This window comes from Solenopsis invicta, chromosome 16 (assembly GCF_016802725.1).
Source record: "Solenopsis invicta isolate M01_SB chromosome 16, UNIL_Sinv_3.0, whole genome shotgun sequence".
Lineage (NCBI taxonomy): Eukaryota > Metazoa > Arthropoda > Insecta > Hymenoptera > Formicidae > Solenopsis > Solenopsis invicta.
In genome coordinates, this window is record NC_052679.1 from 4,904,896 (window position 1) to 4,928,648 (window position 23,753).

Consider the following 23,753-nt stretch of genomic DNA (forward strand, 5'->3'; position numbering starts at 1 on the left):
ATATGCGATTACAAGCGGAAGTAATTCATCTTTTATTAAACAGGGTTTTGTTCTTGCGGACGCCGAAGAACTCGTGCCGCACGCGTACAGCAATAATATTTACAATAAGGCGCAGCTTATACTCTATTAATACATACTCTCTCTTTTCAAATGTCTATGTTAGTATATCTTATTTTTAAAAAAATAAAACATTTTTTCATAGCGTACCTTATTTCGTAATATTAATCCTGCGACTGGGAAAGACGAGACTCTTATCGCGCGATAAACCTTTGAGAATTACTCTAAGTTCATATAATTTTCTCTGAAACATAACACTTATTTCTTGTGTTCCCCAATGTTTACAAAAAATGTTTTGTAATTTTTATAAGTTTTATAATGTCATAAATTTTTATAAACATTTATACTTGAAAGTCGTAATTTCAATCTTGATATTTAGAGCTGCCATGGAACTCTCCATTTGAATCTGTTGAAATTATTTAAATGCGTAAATATACACTTGCACATGTGTGCCTCGGAAGCTCGTTTCTTCTCGCGATATTCTTAGCTACCTAAAGAGAGACTTCAACCGTTTTCAAAAATGTGTTCTACATCCAGAAAACGATGTGTTAAATATTAAATATAATGTCACTCATAGCCTTACATATTTTTCAGCCATTTATCCTTAGTAAGCATGCAAAAATATATATATTCTGTATACAAAGTAAATTTGTACGTCGCAACACTTATTCCTATACAGCTTACAATAAATATGCCCTTTCATCAGATAATTCATCAGTCTTAAACAGCAACAATACTAACTATATATAATTTGGAAAAGAGAGTATGGAACCGTATGTATTTTTTTTGTACTACAACGTTTTTGGTCGTTGCGTATAGTGCAACCTCACTTTAATACTTTCTGCACATTAGTAGCGATAACTACCAGTATATATGGAAGTAGAACGAGTTCTTTGCATACTAATCGCATTCAAAGTTCCTCGCATTTTTGGAAATATGCTTCTACGCGTTTTTGCGACATTTGATTTGACTTCCTCGAAGACAACAGTTACTTACGAAAGCATTGCGTAGCATGTTAATCTACAAAGAGCTACAAAACCAAGATTCTCTATCATTAGTATCCTTTTTTGTATACAAGAGCTACTCATAAATAAACGCAGTGCCACCGACAACATAAATTAGTGAAATAAATATAATACTATATAAATAAAAAAATAAAAAAAATAGAACCTTCCTTTAAAAATCGAAGACATCTTCCATTGATTTAGAGACACATGTAGACAAAACATAATATCCCATTTAGCACACCGACTAAATAATTTATTTGTATCCTCGAGCTGCCACGTATTCTGAAATAACAAGCGATATTAAAAGAGTAAATCATGATGAGTATCAGATTATCTTACATCTTCTAACAAATTTATAACAAACAATAGAAAATATATTGTATTTTTATAATTTTTATTATTCATTATAAATTTATTAGAAAAAGCGTAGAATTATCTGACAAATTTTTAAATATTTTTGATATATTTTTATTATGCTTCCATACGCGTTCTAATCAATAATTATACATTGTATAATTAAAAAATGCATTCAATTACGAATATTTTACTTTCTAAAATAAGAGGGACTGTAGTTTAGGACTGTAGTTAAATAGAATGGATAAATATGTAACATTAAATAGAATCCAAAACTTTACCTCTGCTTAGAAGGACTAAAAGGAGACGGTGGGTTGACACCGGGTTCACTGCTGTCCTTGTAAAGGATGAACCAAGTGAAACCTGTTATCACAAGTCCGCTCATCGTCGCTTTCAATAGCCACCCGTATTTCCCATAAAAAGTGGCGAGTACATCAGTGGCTACCTCTGCATACTGATTACTGGCATTCAAGAATTTCCCGCTATCTGCTGATAATTGTTTCACGTCAAATCTCGGTACTGTTTCATACATTTGAGTAAACGTTGCTACGGACAGCAAAGAGTACCAAAGTTTTCCTAAGGGCAGAGAGTATAAGAAACTCATCAGCCATATAAATCTCTAGAAAGAAAAAGAGAGAGAGAGAATAATAGTGCTTTTAAAGATTGCATTCATTCGTGAGAAAAAGAAAACATTTGTTTAGAACAAAATCATCATTCTAAATATTAAAATGCTCTCATACACTCAAAAAAATACTTTACTAATGTAGATAGATTTCTAGGTGTCACCACAAAAATTTAACGTTATTTTTTGTATCTGCTAAAATATTGTTTGTCACATATAGAATTTATAGTAACATTTAACAATACTTGTTAAAAAATTTAGATCTCATTGCCAATTACACAGTCAAATTTTATAACGAGTATAATCGATTTTAACATGAATAGACACCAGAAAATTTTCTTTCTAAATTTCACAAACAGTTCAGATATAAATTCTGTCTCTGTTATTTAGATTAGTTAAGTACCAAATATATATGCGATAGTTCATTTTCTACAGCCAAAAAATTTTGGCTATACTTGCAAGATTAATTTTTTGAGTGTATCCTACTGAATAATCTTCTATCTTATTCTAAATAAATCGTTTAACTCTTTTTTGAGTTGCAACGTAAAATATATTAATTTGAGTAAAAACGTTTATTTTAAATTATATAAGATAGAATTATCATTCTAAATAATAAGATACACATTAAACCAAGGCAATATTAATATATCTATACTACACCATGCTCATGCGCGTGTAATTTTCCAAGTTTACGTAAAAATATAATTGATTTCATTAAATAATAAAAAAAGAAAGATAAAAGATAAGATAAATAAAGGAAGAGGTTTTCTCTTTCCTCTGTTGTTTCTTTACATTTCTTTCATTTTTTTGATGACTAGTCAGGCATGTACTTTTCAAGCGACAACGTGGCCTTGACAAATTCGGTCATGGGCGATGCACATTTCACATAATAAAACGCGCCAGCGAGAAGGCTGGAGAGATTCGAAGGACTCGTGTCGCTCGCGGAAACATGTATCTGGTAATAGAAATGGGCCACGCGACCGTTAAAAATATAACCGAAGAATGCAGGCTACATGTGCGGGACGTGTGTGCATCTTAATGCTGGCCGCGTGTTTAAATTCTAAAGCGACGCAGCAAAGCGATTATCGGTTATCTCTAGTACAACGCATGATACCATTGTGTTTTCTGAGAGGATGTATTTTGATAAAGCTCACGCAATTAATTTTTTACGAATTAAGAAATAATATTCATTTATTGAAGTCAGAACAGCGACGAGTATTGTCCGGCTTTCGGGCATTCTAAGAATGGGATGAAATGCTGATTCGCACAGCAATACAATTTGCAAAATAGTTAAAAACAAACAAGTAACGTTGTTAGATTCTTGCCTCACAAAAAGCATCAGCGGTTAATGTAACATAAATAAATAATACAAATTCGTTGATAACAAATAATTAGAATGCAACTTAACAAATGATTGCCTAGATAAATTACTGCCTATATATATACATTAGATTTCTCTTTCATCAACGCGTTTTCTTCTTTCAAAAATAAACTTAAAAAAATTGTTAATTTTTTTGCGAGAAACAACAATTTGTTAATTAAAATCGAAAATGTCTGGCTTCTGGATATCCTAAAAATGAGATGAAACACTGTTTCGATACCAGTTAATATTACATAAATAATTCAAGAAATACACAGCTTTGATAATAAATAATAATTAAAACGTAGAACAATTCAACCAAATAATAACGATAATTAACAAATGATTGCCTGGATTAATCATTGAAATTCGTTAGATCTGCTTTTTTCAGCCACATGTTTCGATACCAGTTAATATTACATAAATAATTCAAGAAATACACAGCTTTGATAATAAATAATAATTAAAACGTAGAACAATTCAACCAAATAATAACGATAATTAACAAATGATTGCCTGGATTAATCATTGAAATTCGTTAGATCTGCTTTTTTCAGCCACATGTTTCGATACCAGTTAATATTACATAAATAATTCAAGAAATACACAGCTTTGATAATAAATAATAATTAAAACGCAGAACAATTCGAGCAAATGATAACAATAATTAACAAATGATTGCCTGGATTAATTATCGAAATTTGTTAGATCTGCTTTTTTCAGCCACATGTTTCTATAATATCTCTTCTTTTGTTTATGAAATATAATTACATGCTCACATGCTACAAAAGCGAAAGAGAAAGAGAAAGAGGAAGACAAATGTAGAAAGCGTAACTGAGAAGAACACATCTAACAACGTAGGTCTACAGAAAATATAATCAGAGAGAAGTGATCAGGACAAATCTTCATCAGAGCTTATCACATTGTCCTCGACGCATGATCATGACAAAAGAAAAAAAAATACGAGAATCCAAAGTACATAATCGGCTTGCAACGGCACGCAGGCTTCCCCCGAAGACGGATATTCGCATTGTCGTCAGCAATCCCGCTTCCAAAACGTAATCAAAACAAAAAAGTGTCGCGTCTCTGATAGACCGACCCGTCGAACGGCACCGGCAACGATTCTCTACAGTCGTGTTTCGCAGTTTCACGCGACAACGATTCTCTCCTCGTGGAGGCGACTCAGACCGCCGGGAACGTCCCTTTCAACAGAATCAAAACAAAATTGCGTGGCGTTTAAACGAGCCGTCTAACCTCAACTGAGATTCGCGGACGTGCGGAACGGAAGCTTGCGTCGTCCGATCTCATGATTCTCGGGGAAGGATAGAGATAGAGATAAAGAGGATTTAAAGGCGACGTAGATGGAGATCGAGGAAGGGAACAAAAGTCGCCGGAGAGGATGACTCGCACGTTTTCACCTACCATAATTCACGTACAGCTTGGCCAGGACGATGGCGAGCGAGAACGCGAAGAGCATCAGACTGAACGTCCACTCGTTGACGCGAATCTTCGCCCAGAACCTGCTCGCCGGCGCCGCTTTCTCAATCCCGGCGAGGGTACCGTTGCCGTTCGTCAGCGATGTCGAATCGAACATCCTCCTCTGTTCGAACGTCGTCGTCGTCGTCATCGTTCGCGTGATCGCCATCGCTCGTGATCGGTCGGGGACACGCGCGTATACAAACGCACGTCCAAACACTTTATGACAGGCACCGCGCCGCCGCTGACGCCGACTCCACCGCTTCCAAAAATAAAGGTGAGACAAGCGCGGGTGTACGCGAGTGCGCATGCGCAGTCCATCTCTTCCGTGTACACCAGGGACGTATGCACTGCGCGAGCGGCACGGGGAATAAGAAGAGGAAAAAATAAGAAAAACAAAATAACAAGATAACTATAGTGACTGTTTTTATGTTCATTGTAGATTAATTTTAATCTCAGTTTAGCTTAGCTTTTCTAATTCTAATGTAATCTGATCCATTTTTATCAATGTAGATTAAGGATGTATCGGACATCCTTGCAAAGTAAATAAAATTTGGTTAATATTAAATACATTACCATATTTAATATTAACACTTTAAATAAACTATATACATATGAAAATTGTGTGAACAAGATTATATTTTTATTTAATAACATTTTTATACTATTATTAAAAATTAAATTATTTTTATAAAAAAATCTTAATTTACTTTAAGTATTCAAGATTTATACAGTTTTACATATTGTTTTACATCTTTGCATCGCAGTGATACTTTCCATAAATCATCTTGAATATTAAAGTATTTAATTAAAAAAATGAGATTTATAAAATCTCATTTTTTAAATCTCATTTTTTAATTTAAATTCTATAAAATCTTAAATTACAATTCTATAATAATGTTAAAACAAATTTATGAAAATGATTATCTATCATGTATAACAAATTTTGCATAGTTTGTAAGATTTAGAAAAGTTTTGGAAATCAATAATCAGCATGAAAATTGATATACGCCAGCACGAAAATTGACATGATTAATCGCGCGGGAAAAATAAATAAAATAATCGTAACATGCAATCAAAATCGAATCGTTAATGATTTAAAATATCGAACTATTTAAATCCTAACATTTTTAATTTGAAAATAAATCTAAGCAAATCTTTATTGCGATTTAACTTGATTAGAATTCAAACTGTTGGCACACTTTTGTAGTCCATTTTACCAAGTAGATTAACTTATAGGTAATTTAATTTATATTTGTTTATATGCAACCTCGATTCTTGATCTTTTATTCTAATTTTAGAATTAGTCGGTCGGGCGTTCCGTCACGTACGGCCCTGCCGCGCATCGTCATCGACCAACCGCGGGGGGAAAACGGCAGAGGGCTGAAGATGACCGCATTCGCCGCTCGCGCGAGATAGTGAAGTTGGCCGACAGTGGGACAGCGCGAGCCAACCGTCAGTGGTGCGCGCGGATCGGTCGCGCTGGGTCGCGCGTGGTGACTACACGTGGTGATTTCATAAGTGCGGTTATTACGATCGCGAGTGCCGCGCGCGCGTGTCGCGAATAAAACGAGCGAGTGAAAGAGACGGAGATGGCGAGCCACGACGTCGGCATCGGCGACTTTGTGTTGCTGGACGAGATCACGGTGGATCGCGTGGTGGAGAATCTAAAGACGAGGTGCGTACATCTGTAATCCGGAGTATTCGACGAAACTTATCCGCCGAAACTCGCCGAATCACTGACGCCGACTCATGACAGGTAGACGGCGGGGAGCGCCCCGCGCGCGCGCGCGCGATCTCCGCTCGGTTCATCGCTATGCCCACGAGAGGGCGTGGCCTGCGCGTCGGCAGGTGGTCGCTTGGAGATAGTGAAGGGGTTACGTTTTACGTTCACCTCTTCTTGCATTTTTCTAAACTCCAAACTCCTTCAAATCGAACGGAAAACCATTCTGAAGAATTGTAGACGCTCGATCGTACAAAATCTTACTGATTTTCTATTTCTCTTCGTAAGGGATATTGTCTATTATATTGAAGCGAGTGAAGATACCGAAGCGCGTGAAGCAATAGCTAGAATGACTAGAATGACTAGAATGACCTCATGTAGAGATAAGAGAGGATAATGAAGTAACGTATTTGTTGTTCTTCCGTTTCTCTTTCTCTCTCTTTCTTATCTTTCACATTTAATGTTATAAACTCCTGTTGTATCCTGAACTTGACCCGCTGACGACGTCCGAGGTTATTTTCACCGGACAACCTTGACCAGCCAATTCTGGGCCTAACGACAATGAACGACAATCCACATTTTTTGCGAGGATTGGGCGCACCTTTTAGTCGTCACGACCAAAAGCGCATCAAGAGGAATGCGAAATTTACAGCAGCTACAAAATAATTTCTATACCTTCACATGTTTAATCCTTAATTAATGAGGAAATTATTAATATAATAACAGCAATTGTTGGTTGGGTATCAGTATTTCAAAATGTGAAAATTTTAATTTAAAACGAAAAAAATATGAACGTAAGTTAAATGGACATTGTTTTTTCCCAAATTAAAAATTGGAAGTAGTTCGCATTTATATAATTGGATTTTTAATAATATGCATTATGATTTTTAGGTGGAAATCAGATCACTTTTATCACACGTTTCATATGTATATACATTTCAAATGACATTTTTGAGTATCTATATGTAAATTTATGGTATGTATTTAAATTTATCAAAATAGTAACTAGTTAAAAAGTTAAAAATTAAATAATAAAGTTGAAAAGTTAATAATTTTTAACTTAATTTTAAATGATTTAATTTTTAACTTTAACTAGTTATTTTTGAAACACTAACTTTAATTTATTAACTTTTTCCTAAATTAAAAATTTATGTAAAAGAAAAAATTATAAAAGAAAATGTACATAATTCTTACATAAAAAATATTTCTTTGTTATTTTATAATAGACAAATTTAATTTAAGAATAAAATTATAAAAAAAATGTAATCATATAATTATTTTTTGAGAATAATGCTTTTGAAAACAATTTTTTATTTAACTCAATTTAATTGTAACGTAACTTTTAATTGAATTAGTTTTTTGTTCGTGTAACTTTTAACGTAACTAAATTTATTTTATATGTTATTAACTTTAACTTAGTTCAGTTAAACTTTAGTTAAAAAATATATTAATTTCTCCAATTCTAAAATTGACCGTTTTTAAGAATAAATAATAGATTGAGGGAAGATTAAAATTTGCGTTTTATATCTTTGAAAAATCGTCAATTATTAGATTATTTTGCAATTGAAAAAAAGAGAGTAATATTAATCGCGATACGCGAATATCAGAAAACTATAAATCTTGGAGTTAATAATTTATTCTTTTACGTTGATTATTTCAAGCGATCTTGTGTGTTTCATACTTTCATTTTCATGTGAATAATTTCAGTGGCAACGTTTCCTAGGACAGTTGCGCCGACACTAATTATAACTTAATAGGATGTTACTTTTCCGTGTGCATTACAAGCGAGACTGTAGAAATAGATAGACGAGTTGAATAAATGACGAGTTGTGTTGCACTAGACGATGTCTGCAGTTTTTAGATGATGGCAATAAGGTGCGATTGACCGTTAATCGGTGTTAATCATAGCTAATTCCTCTTCACAAGCGAAGCTACAATATAGAATTAAAAATAGCGGTTAGCATATTAACTTGGTTAATCAAAACAATCGTTATAATTTGGCCAAACGGATTGTAGACAGTCATACAATCATCTTTTTCTTTAGTGCAGCTGAAGAAAATAATGATTATTTCCAAACGAAAGGAATATATTTTGCTAAACTGAATAACTCTTTAGAACTGTTAAACTACAAGCGTTAATTCATTTTGAATATAGTTTATTATTTCCTCTCATAAACAGATTTTTACAATTCTTAATTTTATTCTTAACTATTTAATTCTTAAAGCTATATAAATTAAAATTTATTTCTATTTTGTAATTGACAATTTATTCAAAGTTTTTACAAAAGATATACGATAAGCTGATAAGCCGATAAGCTGACTTTAAATAAATGCGAATCATATTTTTAATATGGATTATTTCTCCATAAACATATTTTTTTCAATTTCTTTTAATTATTGTTTAATTCTGAAAACTTAAAATTTAATTCTATTTGTCAATTTGTTTGAGTTATTTCCAAAGATCAAATGGTCGTCTCATAATCGGGATTTTTGTTCTGTTTTACGATTACCAAGTTGTCCGAATGATTTTCAAAGATAAATGATAAGCTGACACGCTTAAATAAACGCGTTCGAGTCGCCAAGAAAATTGTAATTCCGCGTCGCAAAAAGGAACACGTCAGGGAAACTACTCCGATTCACTTGGTTGTATCATCTATACCGTAAGAAACACGGAATCGAATGTCACACTGTGAGCAACTGACGGAAGCAACTAACAGATATTATACCTGTTACGCGGGTGTATCGTTTTGCGAATAAAGAACGCGCGTATTCACGCGTTGCGTGCATCCGCCTGCGAAGTCGCACACACGGAGACCGGCAGAGACAAATAGCATAGCTTAAGATAAAGCGGCCGTTAATTTATACACTGAAAAAATGCTGTAACACGAATCAAAATGTTGTTTGATTCACTTAAACATCGAATCACGGATTGTCACAAAAATAAGTTGATTCATCTATATTTATTATTGTTTTTACTTTTAATCTTTTGTTTCACGAATATTGTTATTGAATTAAGATATTTCCAATTAGACTGATGCTATTGATTCAATAGCATTTTTTCTTAATGTACATCTTTCTAATAGTCAGTAATGATTACTACTTTATAATTAGAAGAAATGTTTTTAAATCTTGTCTAGATAAAAAATTTAAAGTACCAAAAATAGAATATCAAGACATACCAAAGATTCGTACAATGTTTCTGACCCGTAAATGTTTTATCAAATCTCATTGTGAAAATGTCTCTGTAACAGTTGCAAGCTGGTTTTATGGAACGTTGAATAGAAATTGCATTTTTTTCTAATACTTTGTGAAATATCTATGCTAGATTGAGATTTAATGCGATTTGTTTCTAGCGCCTGAAGGTCAATGATACACAATGCATGACGCATATTTCTTGGAAGGTATATTCATGAGTGAAAATGGATTACGCGCTCTGATTCATCGCATACTCTAGACATATTATGCGAAATCTTGAATAGATGCGCACGTTAGATTAAGTACGGAGGAAGCTCGTTTAATTAGGTGGAAATATCTAATTGGATAAATGCTCAATTAGGAATCAATTGCTCAAATAAACATATCTGATTAAATACATGTAAGATTAGAAAAATCAAATGATTAAGAAACAGTTAAATCATATCAAGAACGTATAATATAAAATATTTAAATAAAATTTAAAGAATAGGCTGAGGAGATTTCAAAAGATCTGGTTTATATAAATCTATAAAGAGCGAAATGAGGCTTTTTAAATTGTTATACTGTAAGTACATTGCTAAGCATTATCTTGTTTATCATAATGTTATATTATTGAGTAATCCGGCTAGAATATTTTCAATTTTGTGCCGTAGACTAGTTTGTTATCTTTCCAAAAAGACTTTATATCGTGCTAGCTAGATTTCAAACGGGTTTCCCAACTATTTTTTCCTTCATGCTTGAACAAAATTATTTGACACCACCCGGGCTGTTCACTAAACTGCAACTTTCACAAGAAAGAAGCAAAAGAACGTGTGCGTACGGGAAAATGTACGTGCGGGTCTTGCTTTTGTTTAACGTTAAATAGCGAATCGTACTCGTAATAAAAGAATCTTTTCTTTTTTTTTCAGGAGCAACATCTATGAAATTATTTAATGTAAAACGTGATTATTTTCTCCTAGCAATTTCAATGGTTTCATCAAAGGAAAGATTCGGAATTAGAAGTCTCTTAAATGATAATATTGTGATACAAAATAATCGGTAATAATCGGTACAACTTAGAAAGGATATGTACACCGAGAAAAAAATTGTTGACTTAGCTAAATTTTTCTTGATTAAATTTCTTTAGTTCAAATATTTTATATATTTAAGTCAAGTACATAAATACTTGAATTGAAAAGATTTAATTGAGATGAAAAATTTAGTCAAATTAACAACTTTTTCTTTTTCAGTGTAATAATAAAAAAAAGAGTCGATTCACTATTTAATATTTGTTTACTGTAAGATCTCTACTAATTTAACTGTAATTCAAGTCTTCAGGTTACTTTTTAAAATTAAGAGTACAATGTGTGCAATGTGGACTGATTATCCATGATTGAGCTGATACACGGATCGAGATTTTATTCTTACCAATTTATGTCATCGTTTCAAACAACGCGTCAGCTCATGTCATCCGCGATACTGAGAGACGTGAGGCACACGAGGACAAGCTCGTTTAGCGGTAAATGCGCGACGAGAAAATGAGCGTTCGAAGACGCGTATCCTCGCGACGAATGTATGCGACTCGCGTAATCCTTATCGGGACTCATGTCAGTGGATGAGTCATCATCATCCTCAAGCCATTGCATAGTTTTCAGATTGTGCTGGCGTCATTCCCATGAAACTCGACCTGATATCAATGATTAATTATAATACAATTCTGGTAAAAGTGAATAAATATTAAATGTCAGTATCCTAAGCCGCAAGGCAAACAAATAAAATAAAATAATAATAATAATAATATTAAATGTCAGTAAGGATAGCTGAAGAGATATTATAATTGCAAAATTTTGTATCAAGAAATAGAATTACTCTTTGTTTTAATTTCAATTTTTGTGCGGAATACTATTCTACAATTTATACAATATATATTAATAATTATATGTAAATTATATATCAACAATTAAATTTATATACATGTATAGGATTGGAAAGAATGTTAAAAGCGTACTCATATATCGAATATATTATTTTCAACTTCTCGGCATGCAAGTAGAAGAATTATTTTTACACTGCCAAACGCGCGATTGTCGAAGTAAGGACAAGTGAGTCATTATTCTGCGGTAATCTTAAAGTCGATTTTTTTCCGATAATACTTATCTTACGTTTTCGTGGATACCGAACGTATGCATATCTATAATTCTCATATAAAACTATAAAACTATTTCTTGTGAACTAATAAATAATTTCTTTAAAAAAATTTGCATTTTATCTAATGCAGTTTGTGCACTGCAATAAATTATAAGACTGCCCATTACTTCATGGTTTTTAGAGATTATTATTAAAAGAAAGATTTTATTTTAATAATAAGAATTTACTTAGATCATTCTATCTTTGTTTCTTTGTTTTAGTTGATTCTATTTTTTACCTTACGCTGTCTTAATTTTTTATTAATTTTACGATTTTTGTCATATTGTTGCAGATTTAATGGGGGGAAAATCTACACGTATATCGGCGAAGTCTGCGTGAGCGTGAATCCTTACAGAAGCATCAACATTTACGATGCGGACCAAATTAATAAATACAAAGGTATGATTGAGCTCGATACAAATATTAGTAGTTTTCGCTTGGAAGTGATTATTTGACTGGAGATGAATAAAATGTATGCGTCTAGTTATTTTTTAAATATATTTCGGTATTCTTATTTCTTCTAGGGAGAGAACTATTCGAAAACCCCCCGCACATTTTTGCGATCGCGGATGCTGTGCACAAGGAGATGAAGCAACAGGGCAGAGACACATGTATCGTTATCAGTGGTGAATCTGGTTCTGGTAAAACGGAAGCTAGCAAAATCATTATGAAATATATCGCTGCTGTGACTAATCTGAGTGGTCAACAGGAGATCGAGAGGTATGAGCTTAGAAGCGAATGGCAATTAGTATCAGCTTTCGCTATCTAATCTGTTTAGCGCAAACTCTGTAAGCGATAAGATTAAATTTAGTACATTTTTAAAAACAATCATATTACTCAATCACATAATCAAAAAAAAACTATTAGAAATTATTGGAAAAATTATTTGGATTCAATATTGTTCACCATTAATTCCAATCATTTTTACGCGTGTGCAATGATATTTTTCTATAAGGGTAATGTAAAATACAGGATGCCGTCGATTACAGTGACGATATTTTTATTCTGTGCCGCAATAAAATTAATTACGCGTCTTTTCAGGGTAAAGAACATTCTCATCCAATCGAACTCAATACTGGAGGCATTCGGCAACGCCAAGACAAACAGAAATGACAACTCGTCGCGTTTCGGAAAGTATATGGACATCAATTTTGACTTCAAGGGAGACCCCATCGGCGGCCATGTGACCAATTACCTTCTCGAGAAATCGCGAGTGGTCTATCAGCAGAAGGGAGAACGCAACTTTCACTGCTTCTATCAGGTTCGCACTCGTAATCGCTAATTTCACGCTTGAAACCTCTTGCCGCGCGGTTGGAGATTAGGAATACGAATTGCTCGCAAATACAATGTGCCATAGTGAAAATTTAATTTTTAGTTGTTGAACGGCTGCAGCGAAGCTGAATTGAACAAGCTACGTTTGGTCCGCGACCCGGCTGCTTATTATTTCATCAATAATGAAAGCAACAATAAGACAGTCACTTCTGACAGAAGCGATTATAAAACCGTTTGCACTGCTATGTCCACCCTCGGATTTGCCACGAATGAAACGCAGACTATATGGAATATCATCGCTGCTATCCTACATTTGGTAGGCATTTTTGATATAAAAATGTAATGCTTATTTTAACGCTTCTTACAGTTTTTTTCCTGCAATAATTACACGATTTTACTTGTTTATTTATTTTTCAGGGTAACATTACTTTCAGATTGAATGATGACAAACTTGTAATTGGGAATAACAGTGCTTTAAATGACACCGCTAACTTGTTTTCCATCAACTCGAAAGATCTGAGCACTGCTCTCTCACAGAGAGTCATAGCGGCGGGTGGAGAAGTCATGCAGAAGACTCACACATTGATAGAAGCAGAATACGGCCGAGATGCATTAGCGAAGGTGCATTTAATATGCGTTCAGTTTTTTTTATTTTCTCATGGAGTTTCCTACGATATAATTTGCATCATGTTGACAAGGATTTTTATAAATCTTTCAGGCAATATACGAACGATTGTTCACGTGGATAGTGTCGCGTGTCAATGGATCGATCAACGTAAATAACAGTGACGATATGAAGAGATACGGAACTCTGATTGGTGTGCTCGATATCTACGGGTTCGAAATTTTTGATATAAATAGTTTTGAGCAATTTTGCATTAATTATTGCAACGAAAAGCTACAACAACTTTTTATCGGTGAGCGTAACACTTAATGTGCACAGAAGTACTTCATTGTGGGAGACATAAGATTTATAATCGTAATTACGAACATTTTGTCGTAGAATTGGTTTTGAAACAAGAGCAAGAGGAATATCAGAGAGAAGGGATAGCTTGGCAAAATATTGAATACTTTAACAATCAGATCATTTGCGAATTGGTCGAGCAAGCTCACAAGGGGATTATAGCGATTATGGATGAAGCTTGCCTTAACGTTGGGAAAGTCACCGATGAGGTATTTAGAAGATTAGTTTTATTAAGAGGAAAGATCTCTTGCGGAGAAAATAAAAACGCATTTTTTTCCAGATGCTTCTCAACGCAATGGACAAGAAATTAGTAGACCATAAACACTACAGCTCTCGACAGTTAAAGCCGATGGACAAAGAATTGGAACATAGAATACAATTTAAGATCAAACATTATGCCGGTGATGTAATTTACAATATCAATGGCTTCCTTGATAAGAACAAAGACACGCTCTTCCAAGACTTTAAACGTATGCTCTATCAGAGCAATAATTCCGTAATTAGTAAGATGTGGCCTGAGGGTGCTCAGAATATTTTGCAGGTACAAAGATGGCTGCTCATATATATGTAGGCTGTGTTGTAATTGTATTTAATGTTAAATGTAGATATACGATTTTATTTATTCGAAGAAGATCGTATCTAACCAAATTTGTCCTTTTATTTCTTTTAGACAACAAAGAGGCCTTTAACTGCTGGCACGTTGTTCCGCAATTCTATGATAGCACTGGTGAAGAATCTAGCAAGTAAGGAACCGTTTTATGTCAGATGCATAAAACCCAACGAAGTAAAGTCTCCAGTTGTGTTTGATGACGAGAGAGTAAATCATCAAGTGAGATACTTGGGACTTGTAGAGAATATATTGGTGAGACGAGCTGGTTTCGTGTACAGACAACGATATGACAGATTTCTGAAAAGGTATTGAATCTGAAATTTTGAAATTAAAAAACAAAGTAAAATAACACAACTTACTCAAATTGATATAATTATCAGATAATTGGAATTATCCATTAAACTATAAATGTTCTAAACACAAAGTTTATTATCTTTGTTATGGAAATAATGAATTTAATTTTTTTGTGTCAGATATAAAATGATATCGCAATATACATGGCCAAACTTCCGAGGCAGCAGTGATAAGGATGGCGTACGCACGTTAATGGATGAAAAGGGTTTCTCGAACGACGTTAAGTATGGCCACACGAAGATATTTATTCGCTCGCCGCAGACCTTATTTACATTAGAAAGGGTGAATTGACCTAATCTAAATTTTACGTATCACCTGCGATAATATTTATAATCATATAATAAATGTATTCATTCTTTCATTCGTAGATGCGTAGCGACTTAATACCGGGCATCGTGATTCTCTTGCAAAAGCAATGGAGAGGATATCTCTGCCGTCAAAAATACAAGAAGATGAAGGCCGCGTTAGTGCTAATAGAACATTATAGGAGATACAAACGACGCATTTATATCAAGCAACTCGAGCGAACGTTCAAAAACGCCAAGAATCTGCGAAATTACGGCAAAACCTTGCCGTGGCCGCGCGAAAATTTTGCAGTGAGACACGTGGTGCCCGCCTTAAAAAAAATGTACGCGAGATGGTGGGCGTGGATGATACTCCGAGCGATTCCTCGGGAGGATTGGCCACAACTTCGACTGAAGGTACGCGTTTATAGCAAATTTTGCCGTCTAGCATTATCGCTGCAATTTAATAAGCTTGCAACTAAAACTTAGTATTAAGTTAAAATAGATTATCAGTAACTCATGTGATTCGCTAAATGTACTGATTGTAATATAAATTTGATTTACAGATGGCAGCGGGTGCTGTATTGCGCTCGAAGCGATCTTATTGGGGCCAGGATCGTCGCTGGGAAGGAAACTACTTGTCCAAGCCAGATGAGAATTCTCAAAGTGACATTTTCAACTCGTCAATAAACAATCTACGAAACACCGACCATTTCAAGACCGTCCTGTTCAGCGCGTTTATTAGGAAGACCAACAGGTTTCTCATCTTGTCAATAATCTTATCGATTTCGTAATAAACAATATGATAATTTGAAAAATAACGCAGGTTTAACAAATCGGCGGATCGAGTTTTGGTAGTGACGGAGCACACCGTGTATAAACTCGACGGCGTCAAATTCAAGAACATGAAGAAAGGCATGCCGATAGCGGAGATCACCGGCCTAAGCGTTTCACCTGGAAGGGATCAGCTTATTACGATTCATTCGAATCGCGGAAACGATTTCATTCTATCGATCATTGCCAAAGACGATAGGATCGGAGAGCTGGTTGGCGTACTGAGCAATCGATATTACCAGTAAGTTGCTTTGAAAATATTTTAAAGGCTAAGTAATATCTAACGCGAATGCTTTTTATATAAAAAAAAAAATACATTATTTGCTCATAAACGTGTTTATCGTCGTCTTTGAAATTTGGTAATCTGTTCGAGCAAATTCCGTGGCGTATATTTTTTATTTAAAATTTTACTTGAAAAAATCTGGTAATAAAAAAATTTTTATAGGCTGCGTGGCACTGACTTGCATGTCACAGTGGATGTGCGGTTCAAGTGCATGCTTGGCAACAAGAGCAGACTATTGCACATCGAGGTAATGCCTGACGTAATTGAACCCACGTTCAAGAAAGATGGTAATCAAATTGTCTTTGCCATTCCACCGTCGGCAGGCATCATTGAAGGTGGTACAAGACAATAGATTCGCACTGGTCAATTAAGTAAAGTCTGACAACTTTGCTTAAGAAATTTTATAAAAAAAATATATTGAATATATTTTTTAATAACATACCGTTGTCAAACGTGTTCCGCCGTGCGGTTGTCTTACAGAAAATCAATCAACGATTTCGCGAGACAAATATCCAGCAATCAGGATTCGCATTTTTCCTGATTGAATCGATTATTTCGCATATATTTTTCATGCAATATTAATCATGTTGTGACGAACGTCAATGCAATGAGTATCAATGAATTTTATTATAACGAAAGTTCAATCAGTATCTATATCTATTGCGCAAACGTTCAAATTAAGTGTGATGTCTGAGTTCTCATTAACATATAATTATATTATTATAGATGTTGATATATATCAGTGCATATATATATAGCCAGAAATTCAAGCAGGTTTCTTTTCGCGTACAAAAATATTTAAAAAATATTAATTTTTTAAAATAACGTTATAATATTATATAGCATCATAAATTTTAATTCTCATTGTAATGTTTAATGTTATTTATCGTATTTGTTTTTTGTTTCAACGATTTCAACGAGAAACCATTTTTTAAACGATTTCAACGAGAAACATATTTTAAACGTTTAAAAAGTTTCAAATCTCATGAATTCTGTGGTGTCTGCATAATACAAATACTTAAGTCAAGAATATATAAAGATGTTGCAACAAGTACAAGTAATTACGCATATATAATGTATACAAGTCACTTGTGTAGCGCAAAGCGTACGAGAAATTTGATAAACTCTTTTCGTACGTTGATATATATTCTGTCGAGATATATCGATCGATATATTGCGCACATAATGCATTTCTCTGTAAATACTCTACAATGTATTATAAATTTTGTTAGCTTTTAATGTGCGGATGAGTGGGAGAGAAATGTGAACGAGATGTGAAATTTACGAGAATGAATTTCATCGGGGTATAATAGTGAATGCGAATAATTTATATGAGGTAACTTAAATGTTATTCATGGAAAATCATCGAGTCTTTCTCTATTTTTTCGCGGTGGAAAATGATGCTATTGACATGTTATACAGAATTATATACAATTATACAAAACGTTTCTCATTAACTGCAATGTGCTGTAAGCTTGTGGCCTTCTACTTACTACTAGATCGAAATATTTTTTAAAGATTTTTACAGACATTTACCTACAAAAAGCAGTATAACAAAACAGAAAATATATAAATGACTATGAAAATAAGTGCGACAAGACAAAATATATATATATATAAATATATATGTACACCTGTAGTGCCTGCCAACTCGACATAAAATGCAACGAAAGTTAAATGCGTCCTTTTCCAAAGAAAGTTTTGGATCTTTCCATGTACTTATTGTTAGATTTAGAAACTGTATAGAAACATATATATAAACGCGTACGATCAAGCTTAATCAAAATATATATTTACGATTATCTCAACGTTAATTCGAAAAAAACTTGTTATACATTGCCATAGGATCCAATATTCCGGTACTTATGCATTTATAAAGCGTTTATAAAAAAACGAGATAATTCCCTTTCTTTAAATTTATATATTTTCATAGAACAGAGTTTACTTTATTTCCATCGATAATTGTAATTGCAAAACGCTTTAAAACACATTCAGAAATGTGCCATTGTTAGAAAATAAACTGAAATTTTCATCTTATATATATTCTTTGTAAATTCTCTTATTTTTCCTTGTACTTACGTTCCTAGTGTCGTGAAGACTGGCAGCGTTATGTGGCATATCACCACTTTGGAATACTTTCAATGTACATACATAATATGAAAAGTGCGTTTGCATCATTTTTTTATTGTTGAAAAGCAACATTTTTATACAAAACAGCAGTTACACTAGTCGATTCGTTGATACATGTAAATGTATCCTAATTCTTTCGGCGGGTTTTCCGATAAAGCCACCTGCAATAATAAATTTGTGTTAGGAGAAAAACATCAAAGTTTTCAAAAATGATAATTCCATCAAAATGGAACAGCTGGATTGTCTAGAAATAAAACAACTATCGTACTTTTTCGTCATTAAATATCACCCATCGGTCTTCCTTTAGTAAGTGACAAACGTAGTGGCCCACCATCGTCGATGTGCCCATATGCGATATAAAGCCAACTAGTTTGTATCCTAAAACACGAAAGCGCTTATGAAACAGCCGAGTACACTAAATCAATTTTTTTAAACAATGGTACAAGCAAAGTTCAGTCTCAATAATAATTTGTTCAAATAATTTTAATTTCCTTTCTTCTTCACTTCAATGATCTATTTTGACATATTGTATCCATATTATTTATATTTAAGAGACCATATATTTCCTCTCAAATCATTACTATTGCGATATTGATTCGCATTTTGAAAGCTGACTTACGACTGTTTCCGTCTCTAAACGACTCCTTTGCTGGCGCCGGGTTACTGTCTATTTCTGGGGCATCGAGCTCGGTCTGGTGACTAAAAATCCAATCGGCCGCGCGCTCTAAATTATTGTTGGTTGCCTTCAGTGCTTTCGTTGCTTGTTCTCGTGTAAAGCCCATGCCCATGACCATTTCCAAAGCAGCTTGATCCGCAACAAATTTATCCTGGCCTGAAATCAATACTTAAGTAAATATAAAATCAATTGATTGACTACAATTCAACGGCGATTTACCAGATTTAACGTCAACTCCAGGCGGTATAAATGGATCGTCGAAGTCGGAATCCGCGATGTGCTCCATCACCCAATTACTAGCAGCCTCGAGGCTGCGGTTCTCTGTGAAGTACAAGGCTCGTTTACAGGCGTTTGGTGGGAAACCTATGTCCGTCAGTTCCTTTAGAAGAATCGCATTATAAACAGGTGGTGGCGGTGTCGCGCCGTCTGGCAACAGTTCTTCGCCGGGCTGTAAACCATTTCCACGCAGGAAGCTTAGGTCTACTGTGTCCGGCATCTCTATTGCCACATCAAGCTTGATGGGTGTCCAGTCTTCCTTCACCGTAAACTTCTTCAGGTGAATCAGCAAGTAATCCGGGAAGCTGGCCAGTCTAGTGGTTCTAAACAATAGCGCAAAAAGACAATTAAAAATAGGATCTATTCGATCTTTAACGATTTTACAGATAAAATGAAAGGGATATTGTGTGACTTAGTGTGAAAGCAATGGAATCATAAGTAATAGGTTGCAAGTTCGAATCTACACATCCTGCATATACAAATTTTTAAATTCGTAATCTTTAGCGAGAGTCACAGAGAAATTCTTTAAATTTAGGTAATGGTTGAATACAAAATTATGAACTTTGGCACAATTTTACAATTGTGCCATAGAGTTGATAATTTTGTATTCGAACATTTTGTTTAATAATCAACAATCGATTTATTGGTATCTGATCAGCTGCAATGATATTTACTTGTGTGCTATCGTTTTCTCATTCAACGCCGAACTGTAAAATTGTTCCACGATTTCCGTGCGACTGAAACTTTCGAGACACGACGATAATTTTATACGTGGTCTCACAAGGGAACTGGAATCTAGCTTTTGTCCTTTCGCTTCAGCTTCCTTCTTTTGAGCTTCGTATGCAGCTACCTCGTCCTTGATATATTGTATAAATTAATATTGGTGACAAAAATATTTTTTGAAAAGATTTAAACGCGCTTGAATGTACACACCTTATTTACTGCCGCTTCCAATGGTATTGGCAGTGGCAGGATATATTCCGGGCGATTGGTATACTTGACCTTGTTAGATTTGCCACATTGGTATCTCTCCTCGACTTTAAATTTAAAGCATTCCGTGGGGCACACTTCGTGTCGAGTGTTACGCTATTCACAATTTTTCGATTAAAATATATGACAGCTTAACTTCGTAAGATTAAACAGCGCAAGAATTATAATCAATCAAAAAACGAAATTAATAATTACACTGAGTAGATTAATTAGGTAAAGGAGGAATTCCTGAGCGTCTTGCTGTCGATTCGAGAAGAAGCCGGGGTGTCCGCGACCTATCAGAACTTTGAACATTCGCGGCGGAATACCCTGCCGCGACTCATCATCTGTGCTGGATTTGCTTGGTTGATCCGAGTATTTGCCAGAGAGTAAACCAATACCCAATTTCGCCCTTATAAAATTAAGAATTATATTTCAAAAAGTTTTAAAGACAATCACTAATTCTACTACCTTATCGCGTATTACTTACATTTGAACATTAATGTCCGACGCAGGGTCATTGAAATTATTAGCGAATATTCTTGGAGCTTTTTCTACATATCTGAAATTTATCGACAATTACTAAACGGCGATATAATATTCCTTTTATCAGAAAAACTTTATCAATCCAATATGTACAATCGAAGCAAAAAACATTTTTAGAAAACGACAGCGCATTATCGAGAATTTTGTGCACCTTTCAACGAAATCAGGAATAATGAACAACATTTGCATGACGCTGTTCAGGTAACAGGAATTCCCCAAATTGGTCAGCCCAGTGTAGCCGGAACCGTACAACGGTGTTAATTTGCTAGCTGCTTCCTGGAGAGACACCCACTCGCCGAACTTTTGATTCAGATCCAATTCCAGTTCAATCATCGACTTGTCAGTTTTCTCCATCTGCGCGATGTTGATGCCCCAGTGCGACAGATGCTCCGCTAGATTCGGGTCGTCCACCATATCGTCCTCGTCATACGAAAATACGTCGGCCTTACCGCCCTTCGTGATCGTGCCCAGCTTCACAGTCAGAGGATAACCAGTCGAGCGATAATGCTCCTCCGCGTGACCGTTGCCACCGCTTCCGTCATAGAACTTGCGGCCGCAGAGCACACTGCCATCGGTCAGATTAAGCCAGAGATTCTGCGTAAGATCACATTTCTCGCACTTCCAACCACTTGGCGGAATCTTCTTGCCATTGTCTAGCTGCTTCAGATCTGCGGCATGCCTAAAAAGACCGACAAACTTTATATTCTCGCTTAAACTGAAGATTTTTATTCACCTATGACAATTAAAAGAAGTTAAAAAATTCTATCTGTGGAATGACATTTAAATACTTATAAGTTCTGAGTGATAATTTAACAACATCCACACGAAAACACTCAATATATTATAATGCACATTTGCAATAATATACAAAGGTACTCTGATATTTAAACATATAATTTACTAGATGCAATTTTTTATAAATAATTAATCAAGATTATCCAATTAATAAATTACACCCAATAAACTTTTCCAAGAGACTCACTTGGATTCCATTCTAATTTCTCCATCCCACATACTGGCTACAGCTTCTACTTGCGCCACTGCCCATGCACCCTCCATTTGTAGCACAGTCTTAACTGCATGTTCCACCTGTCAATAGTGTTGTTTAGTTTAAGTATTATCAATTATATTGCAGATATGAGTCCTACCTTTTCAGGCAAATCACTCGTCGGGTAGGGAATAGTAAGAAAATCAGGTAGAATGACTATTTGATAGATCTCCTCATAGACATACTTCTGTTGATCAGGCATGAATCCACCAACTGTTCCTATCGCCAATCGCGTGATTTTCTTTTCAGGCCCATCTCCCTGCTCTTCAGATGGAATCTATAGGAAATTGTGCATAAATATTTTTAAATATAGAAAGAATCATAAATATATTACTTTTATTAACAAAATCAAGCTTTATATAAGCATAATCATATATTTTAGTCAGCATTAGAAATGGAAGCGTTAGTGTGCAATTAGCATATATGGACTAGTTAGTAACTGCAAAAATAATACAATTTGGATGTTTAATCCTTTCAGTAATTAGCTGATTGTTTGCAGATTATATTACTTTTGGGGTTCCTTACTGACTAACCCATGCAGCTTAGAACTCAACAAAAATCCTATACATAAAATGTTCTGGTTAAATTCTATTAATCCTATGTAGACCAATCTGAGATTTATGCCTATTTCCACTAATCTAAAGTAACTTTAATCTCAGTTTACCTTATTCTTTATCTTTTCCCAATTCTTAGTTTTGTTCTAAAAATTGGGAAAAGGCAATAAAGATTCAGGCAAATTTTCAATTTTGAATTATTCTGTCTCAAATTCATATATATACAAAAAAAAAGTAAAAAATGTTTCGGGTTAAACAATTATGAAATCATATTTTAGAATGTGAAAGAGTATACCAGAATTTTTTCAAAATTTTTTAGAGTCCAAAAACCCTTTCAAAAATATCATTAAAGACACTAGTGATTTGGTAAGACTATAAAAACAGTGAAAAAAACATCAGACTACAAAGGATTAATACTATATTAATATATCAACCTTTAAAGAGAGAGAGATCAAAGCTTCTTTAACAAAATCATCTTTGTTAGTAAATTACCTCCTTCTTAGTACGTTTGATGTGAAGGTACACGGGATTGCCGGTATTCTCGTAATACCGAACAACGTGCTCCCGTCCGAGGCCCACGAAGGTAGTGAGGCTAACGTAGAGGCCAGTAGTCGCATCCTTGGGAGAAAGAGGAGATGTTTGTTAATAGACAACGATCACGCCCGACAGTCTCGCTGGGGATGTCGTCGGTAAAAAAAGGGGGAACAAAAGTCGAAGGATAATCTTACTGGCGTGTCGAAGGAGTAAACGCACTCGTCCTTGTATATCCTATCGCCGATACGCGGGATATTGATCTTATCCAGGTGTTTTGTTAATTCCGCCGACTTTATCTGCTCCATGGTGAAAAGAGGCGGTTTGCCGGGTTTGTTTCAGCCGACTTCTTCTTGCTTCTTCTTCACGCTATCTTTTTTCCTCCGTCTGTCCTTTTCGACAGGAGTGACGGGCCAATTCTCCGGATCGCTCCGAAGTCCTCGCGCGGTAAAAGCGTGAAGCT

The 23,753-nt window shown here is 34.6% G+C and overlaps 3 protein-coding genes across 10 annotated transcripts; 1 reads left to right on the top strand and 2 right to left on the bottom strand.

Annotated features, from left to right (window-relative positions):
• Nucleotides 1-8: 8 nt before the first annotated feature.
• LOC105203528 (ADP-ribosylation factor-like protein 6-interacting protein 6) lies at nt 9-5,178 on the bottom strand. 4 transcript variants are annotated; one of them, XM_039458854.1, is made up of 4 exons: nt 4,823-5,178; nt 4,380-4,602; nt 1,700-1,907; nt 9-1,346 (listed from the first exon to the last, which is right to left on the bottom strand). In XM_039458854.1, the coding sequence occupies exons 1-4, from the start codon at nt 4,823-4,825 to the stop codon at nt 1,262-1,264; spliced, it is 519 nt and encodes a 172-aa protein (XP_039314788.1). In that variant the 5' UTR covers nt 4,826-5,178; the 3' UTR covers nt 9-1,261. The 4 variants fall into 4 exon arrangements, with proteins under 4 accessions (XP_039314788.1, XP_011170648.3, XP_011170643.3 ...); XM_011172346.3 differs by lacking the exon at nt 4,380-4,602 and having other exon boundaries at nt 1,700-1,904; nt 4,823-5,177; XM_011172341.3 differs by lacking the exon at nt 4,380-4,602 and having other exon boundaries at nt 4,823-5,176.
• Nucleotides 5,179-6,202: 1,024 nt separating this feature from the next.
• LOC105203558 (unconventional myosin ID) lies at nt 6,203-18,597 on the top strand. Of its 5 annotated transcripts, XM_039458838.1 has the most exons (17): nt 6,652-7,393; nt 7,491-7,575; nt 8,307-8,474; nt 12,252-12,358; nt 12,484-12,679; nt 13,001-13,220; nt 13,335-13,547; nt 13,649-13,852; nt 13,950-14,148; nt 14,235-14,404; nt 14,476-14,736; nt 14,866-15,110; nt 15,279-15,441; nt 15,528-15,860; nt 16,010-16,200; nt 16,270-16,518; nt 16,723-18,597. In XM_039458838.1, the coding sequence occupies exons 3-17, from the start codon at nt 8,461-8,463 to the stop codon at nt 16,910-16,912; spliced, it is 2,955 nt and encodes a 984-aa protein (XP_039314772.1). In that variant the 5' UTR covers nt 6,652-7,393; nt 7,491-7,575; nt 8,307-8,460; the 3' UTR covers nt 16,913-18,597. The 5 variants fall into 5 exon arrangements, with proteins under 5 accessions (XP_011170672.1, XP_039314772.1, XP_039314773.1 ...); XM_039458839.1 differs by lacking the exon at nt 8,307-8,474 and having other exon boundaries at nt 6,655-7,393; XM_011172370.3 differs by lacking the exons at nt 6,652-7,393; nt 7,491-7,575; nt 8,307-8,474 and adding an exon at nt 6,203-6,554.
• Nucleotides 18,598-18,724: 127 nt separating this feature from the next.
• LOC105203566 (ubiquitin carboxyl-terminal hydrolase 5) lies at nt 18,725-23,713 on the bottom strand. The gene is made up of 13 exons (XM_011172380.3): nt 23,488-23,713; nt 23,252-23,377; nt 22,306-22,482; nt 22,140-22,246; nt 21,309-21,836; nt 21,102-21,173; nt 20,828-21,023; nt 20,576-20,728; nt 20,317-20,498; nt 19,586-19,965; nt 19,310-19,522; nt 18,959-19,068; nt 18,725-18,851 (listed from the first exon to the last, which is right to left on the bottom strand). Exons 1-13 carry the CDS (start codon nt 23,596-23,598, stop codon nt 18,786-18,788), a joined length of 2,421 nt encoding a protein of 806 aa, XP_011170682.1. The 5' UTR covers nt 23,599-23,713; the 3' UTR covers nt 18,725-18,785.
• Nucleotides 23,714-23,753: the final 40 nt, after the last annotated feature.

What these genes read in the sequence shown, in the direction of transcription:
- LOC105203528 (XM_011172334.3), bottom strand. Translation starts at nt 5,045, where the DNA reads ATGGCGATCACGCGAACGATGACGACGACGACGACGTTCGAACAGAGG. An exon ending in CAAGCTGTACGTGAATTATG is followed by an intron (nt 1,995 to 4,822) that starts GTAGGTGAAAAC and finishes CTCTGCCCTTAG; the next exon opens with GAAAACTTTGGTACTCTTTG. An exon ending in TTTAGTCCTTCTAAGCAGAG is followed by an intron (nt 1,347 to 1,699) that starts GTAAAGTTTTGG and finishes TTGTTATTTCAG; the next exon opens with AATACGTGGCAGCTCGAGGA.
- LOC105203558 (XM_039458837.1), top strand. Translation starts at nt 11,747, where the DNA reads ATGTATAGGATTGGAAAGAATGTTAAAAGCGTACTCATATATCGAATA. An exon ending in TATGACAGATTTCTGAAAAG is followed by an intron (nt 15,111 to 15,278) that starts GTATTGAATCTG and finishes TTTTTGTGTCAG; the next exon opens with ATATAAAATGATATCGCAAT. An exon ending in CCTTATTTACATTAGAAAGG is followed by an intron (nt 15,442 to 15,527) that starts GTGAATTGACCT and finishes TTTCATTCGTAG; the next exon opens with ATGCGTAGCGACTTAATACC.
- LOC105203566 (XM_011172380.3), bottom strand. Translation starts at nt 23,598, where the DNA reads ATGGAGCAGATAAAGTCGGCGGAATTAACAAAACACCTGGATAAGATC. An exon ending in TTTACTCCTTCGACACGCCA is followed by an intron (nt 23,378 to 23,487) that starts GTAAGATTATCC and finishes CTTTCTCCCAAG; the next exon opens with GATGCGACTACTGGCCTCTA. An exon ending in TCGGACATTAATGTTCAAAT is followed by an intron (nt 21,024 to 21,101) that starts GTAAGTAATACG and finishes TAATTTTATAAG; the next exon opens with GGCGAAATTGGGTATTGGTT.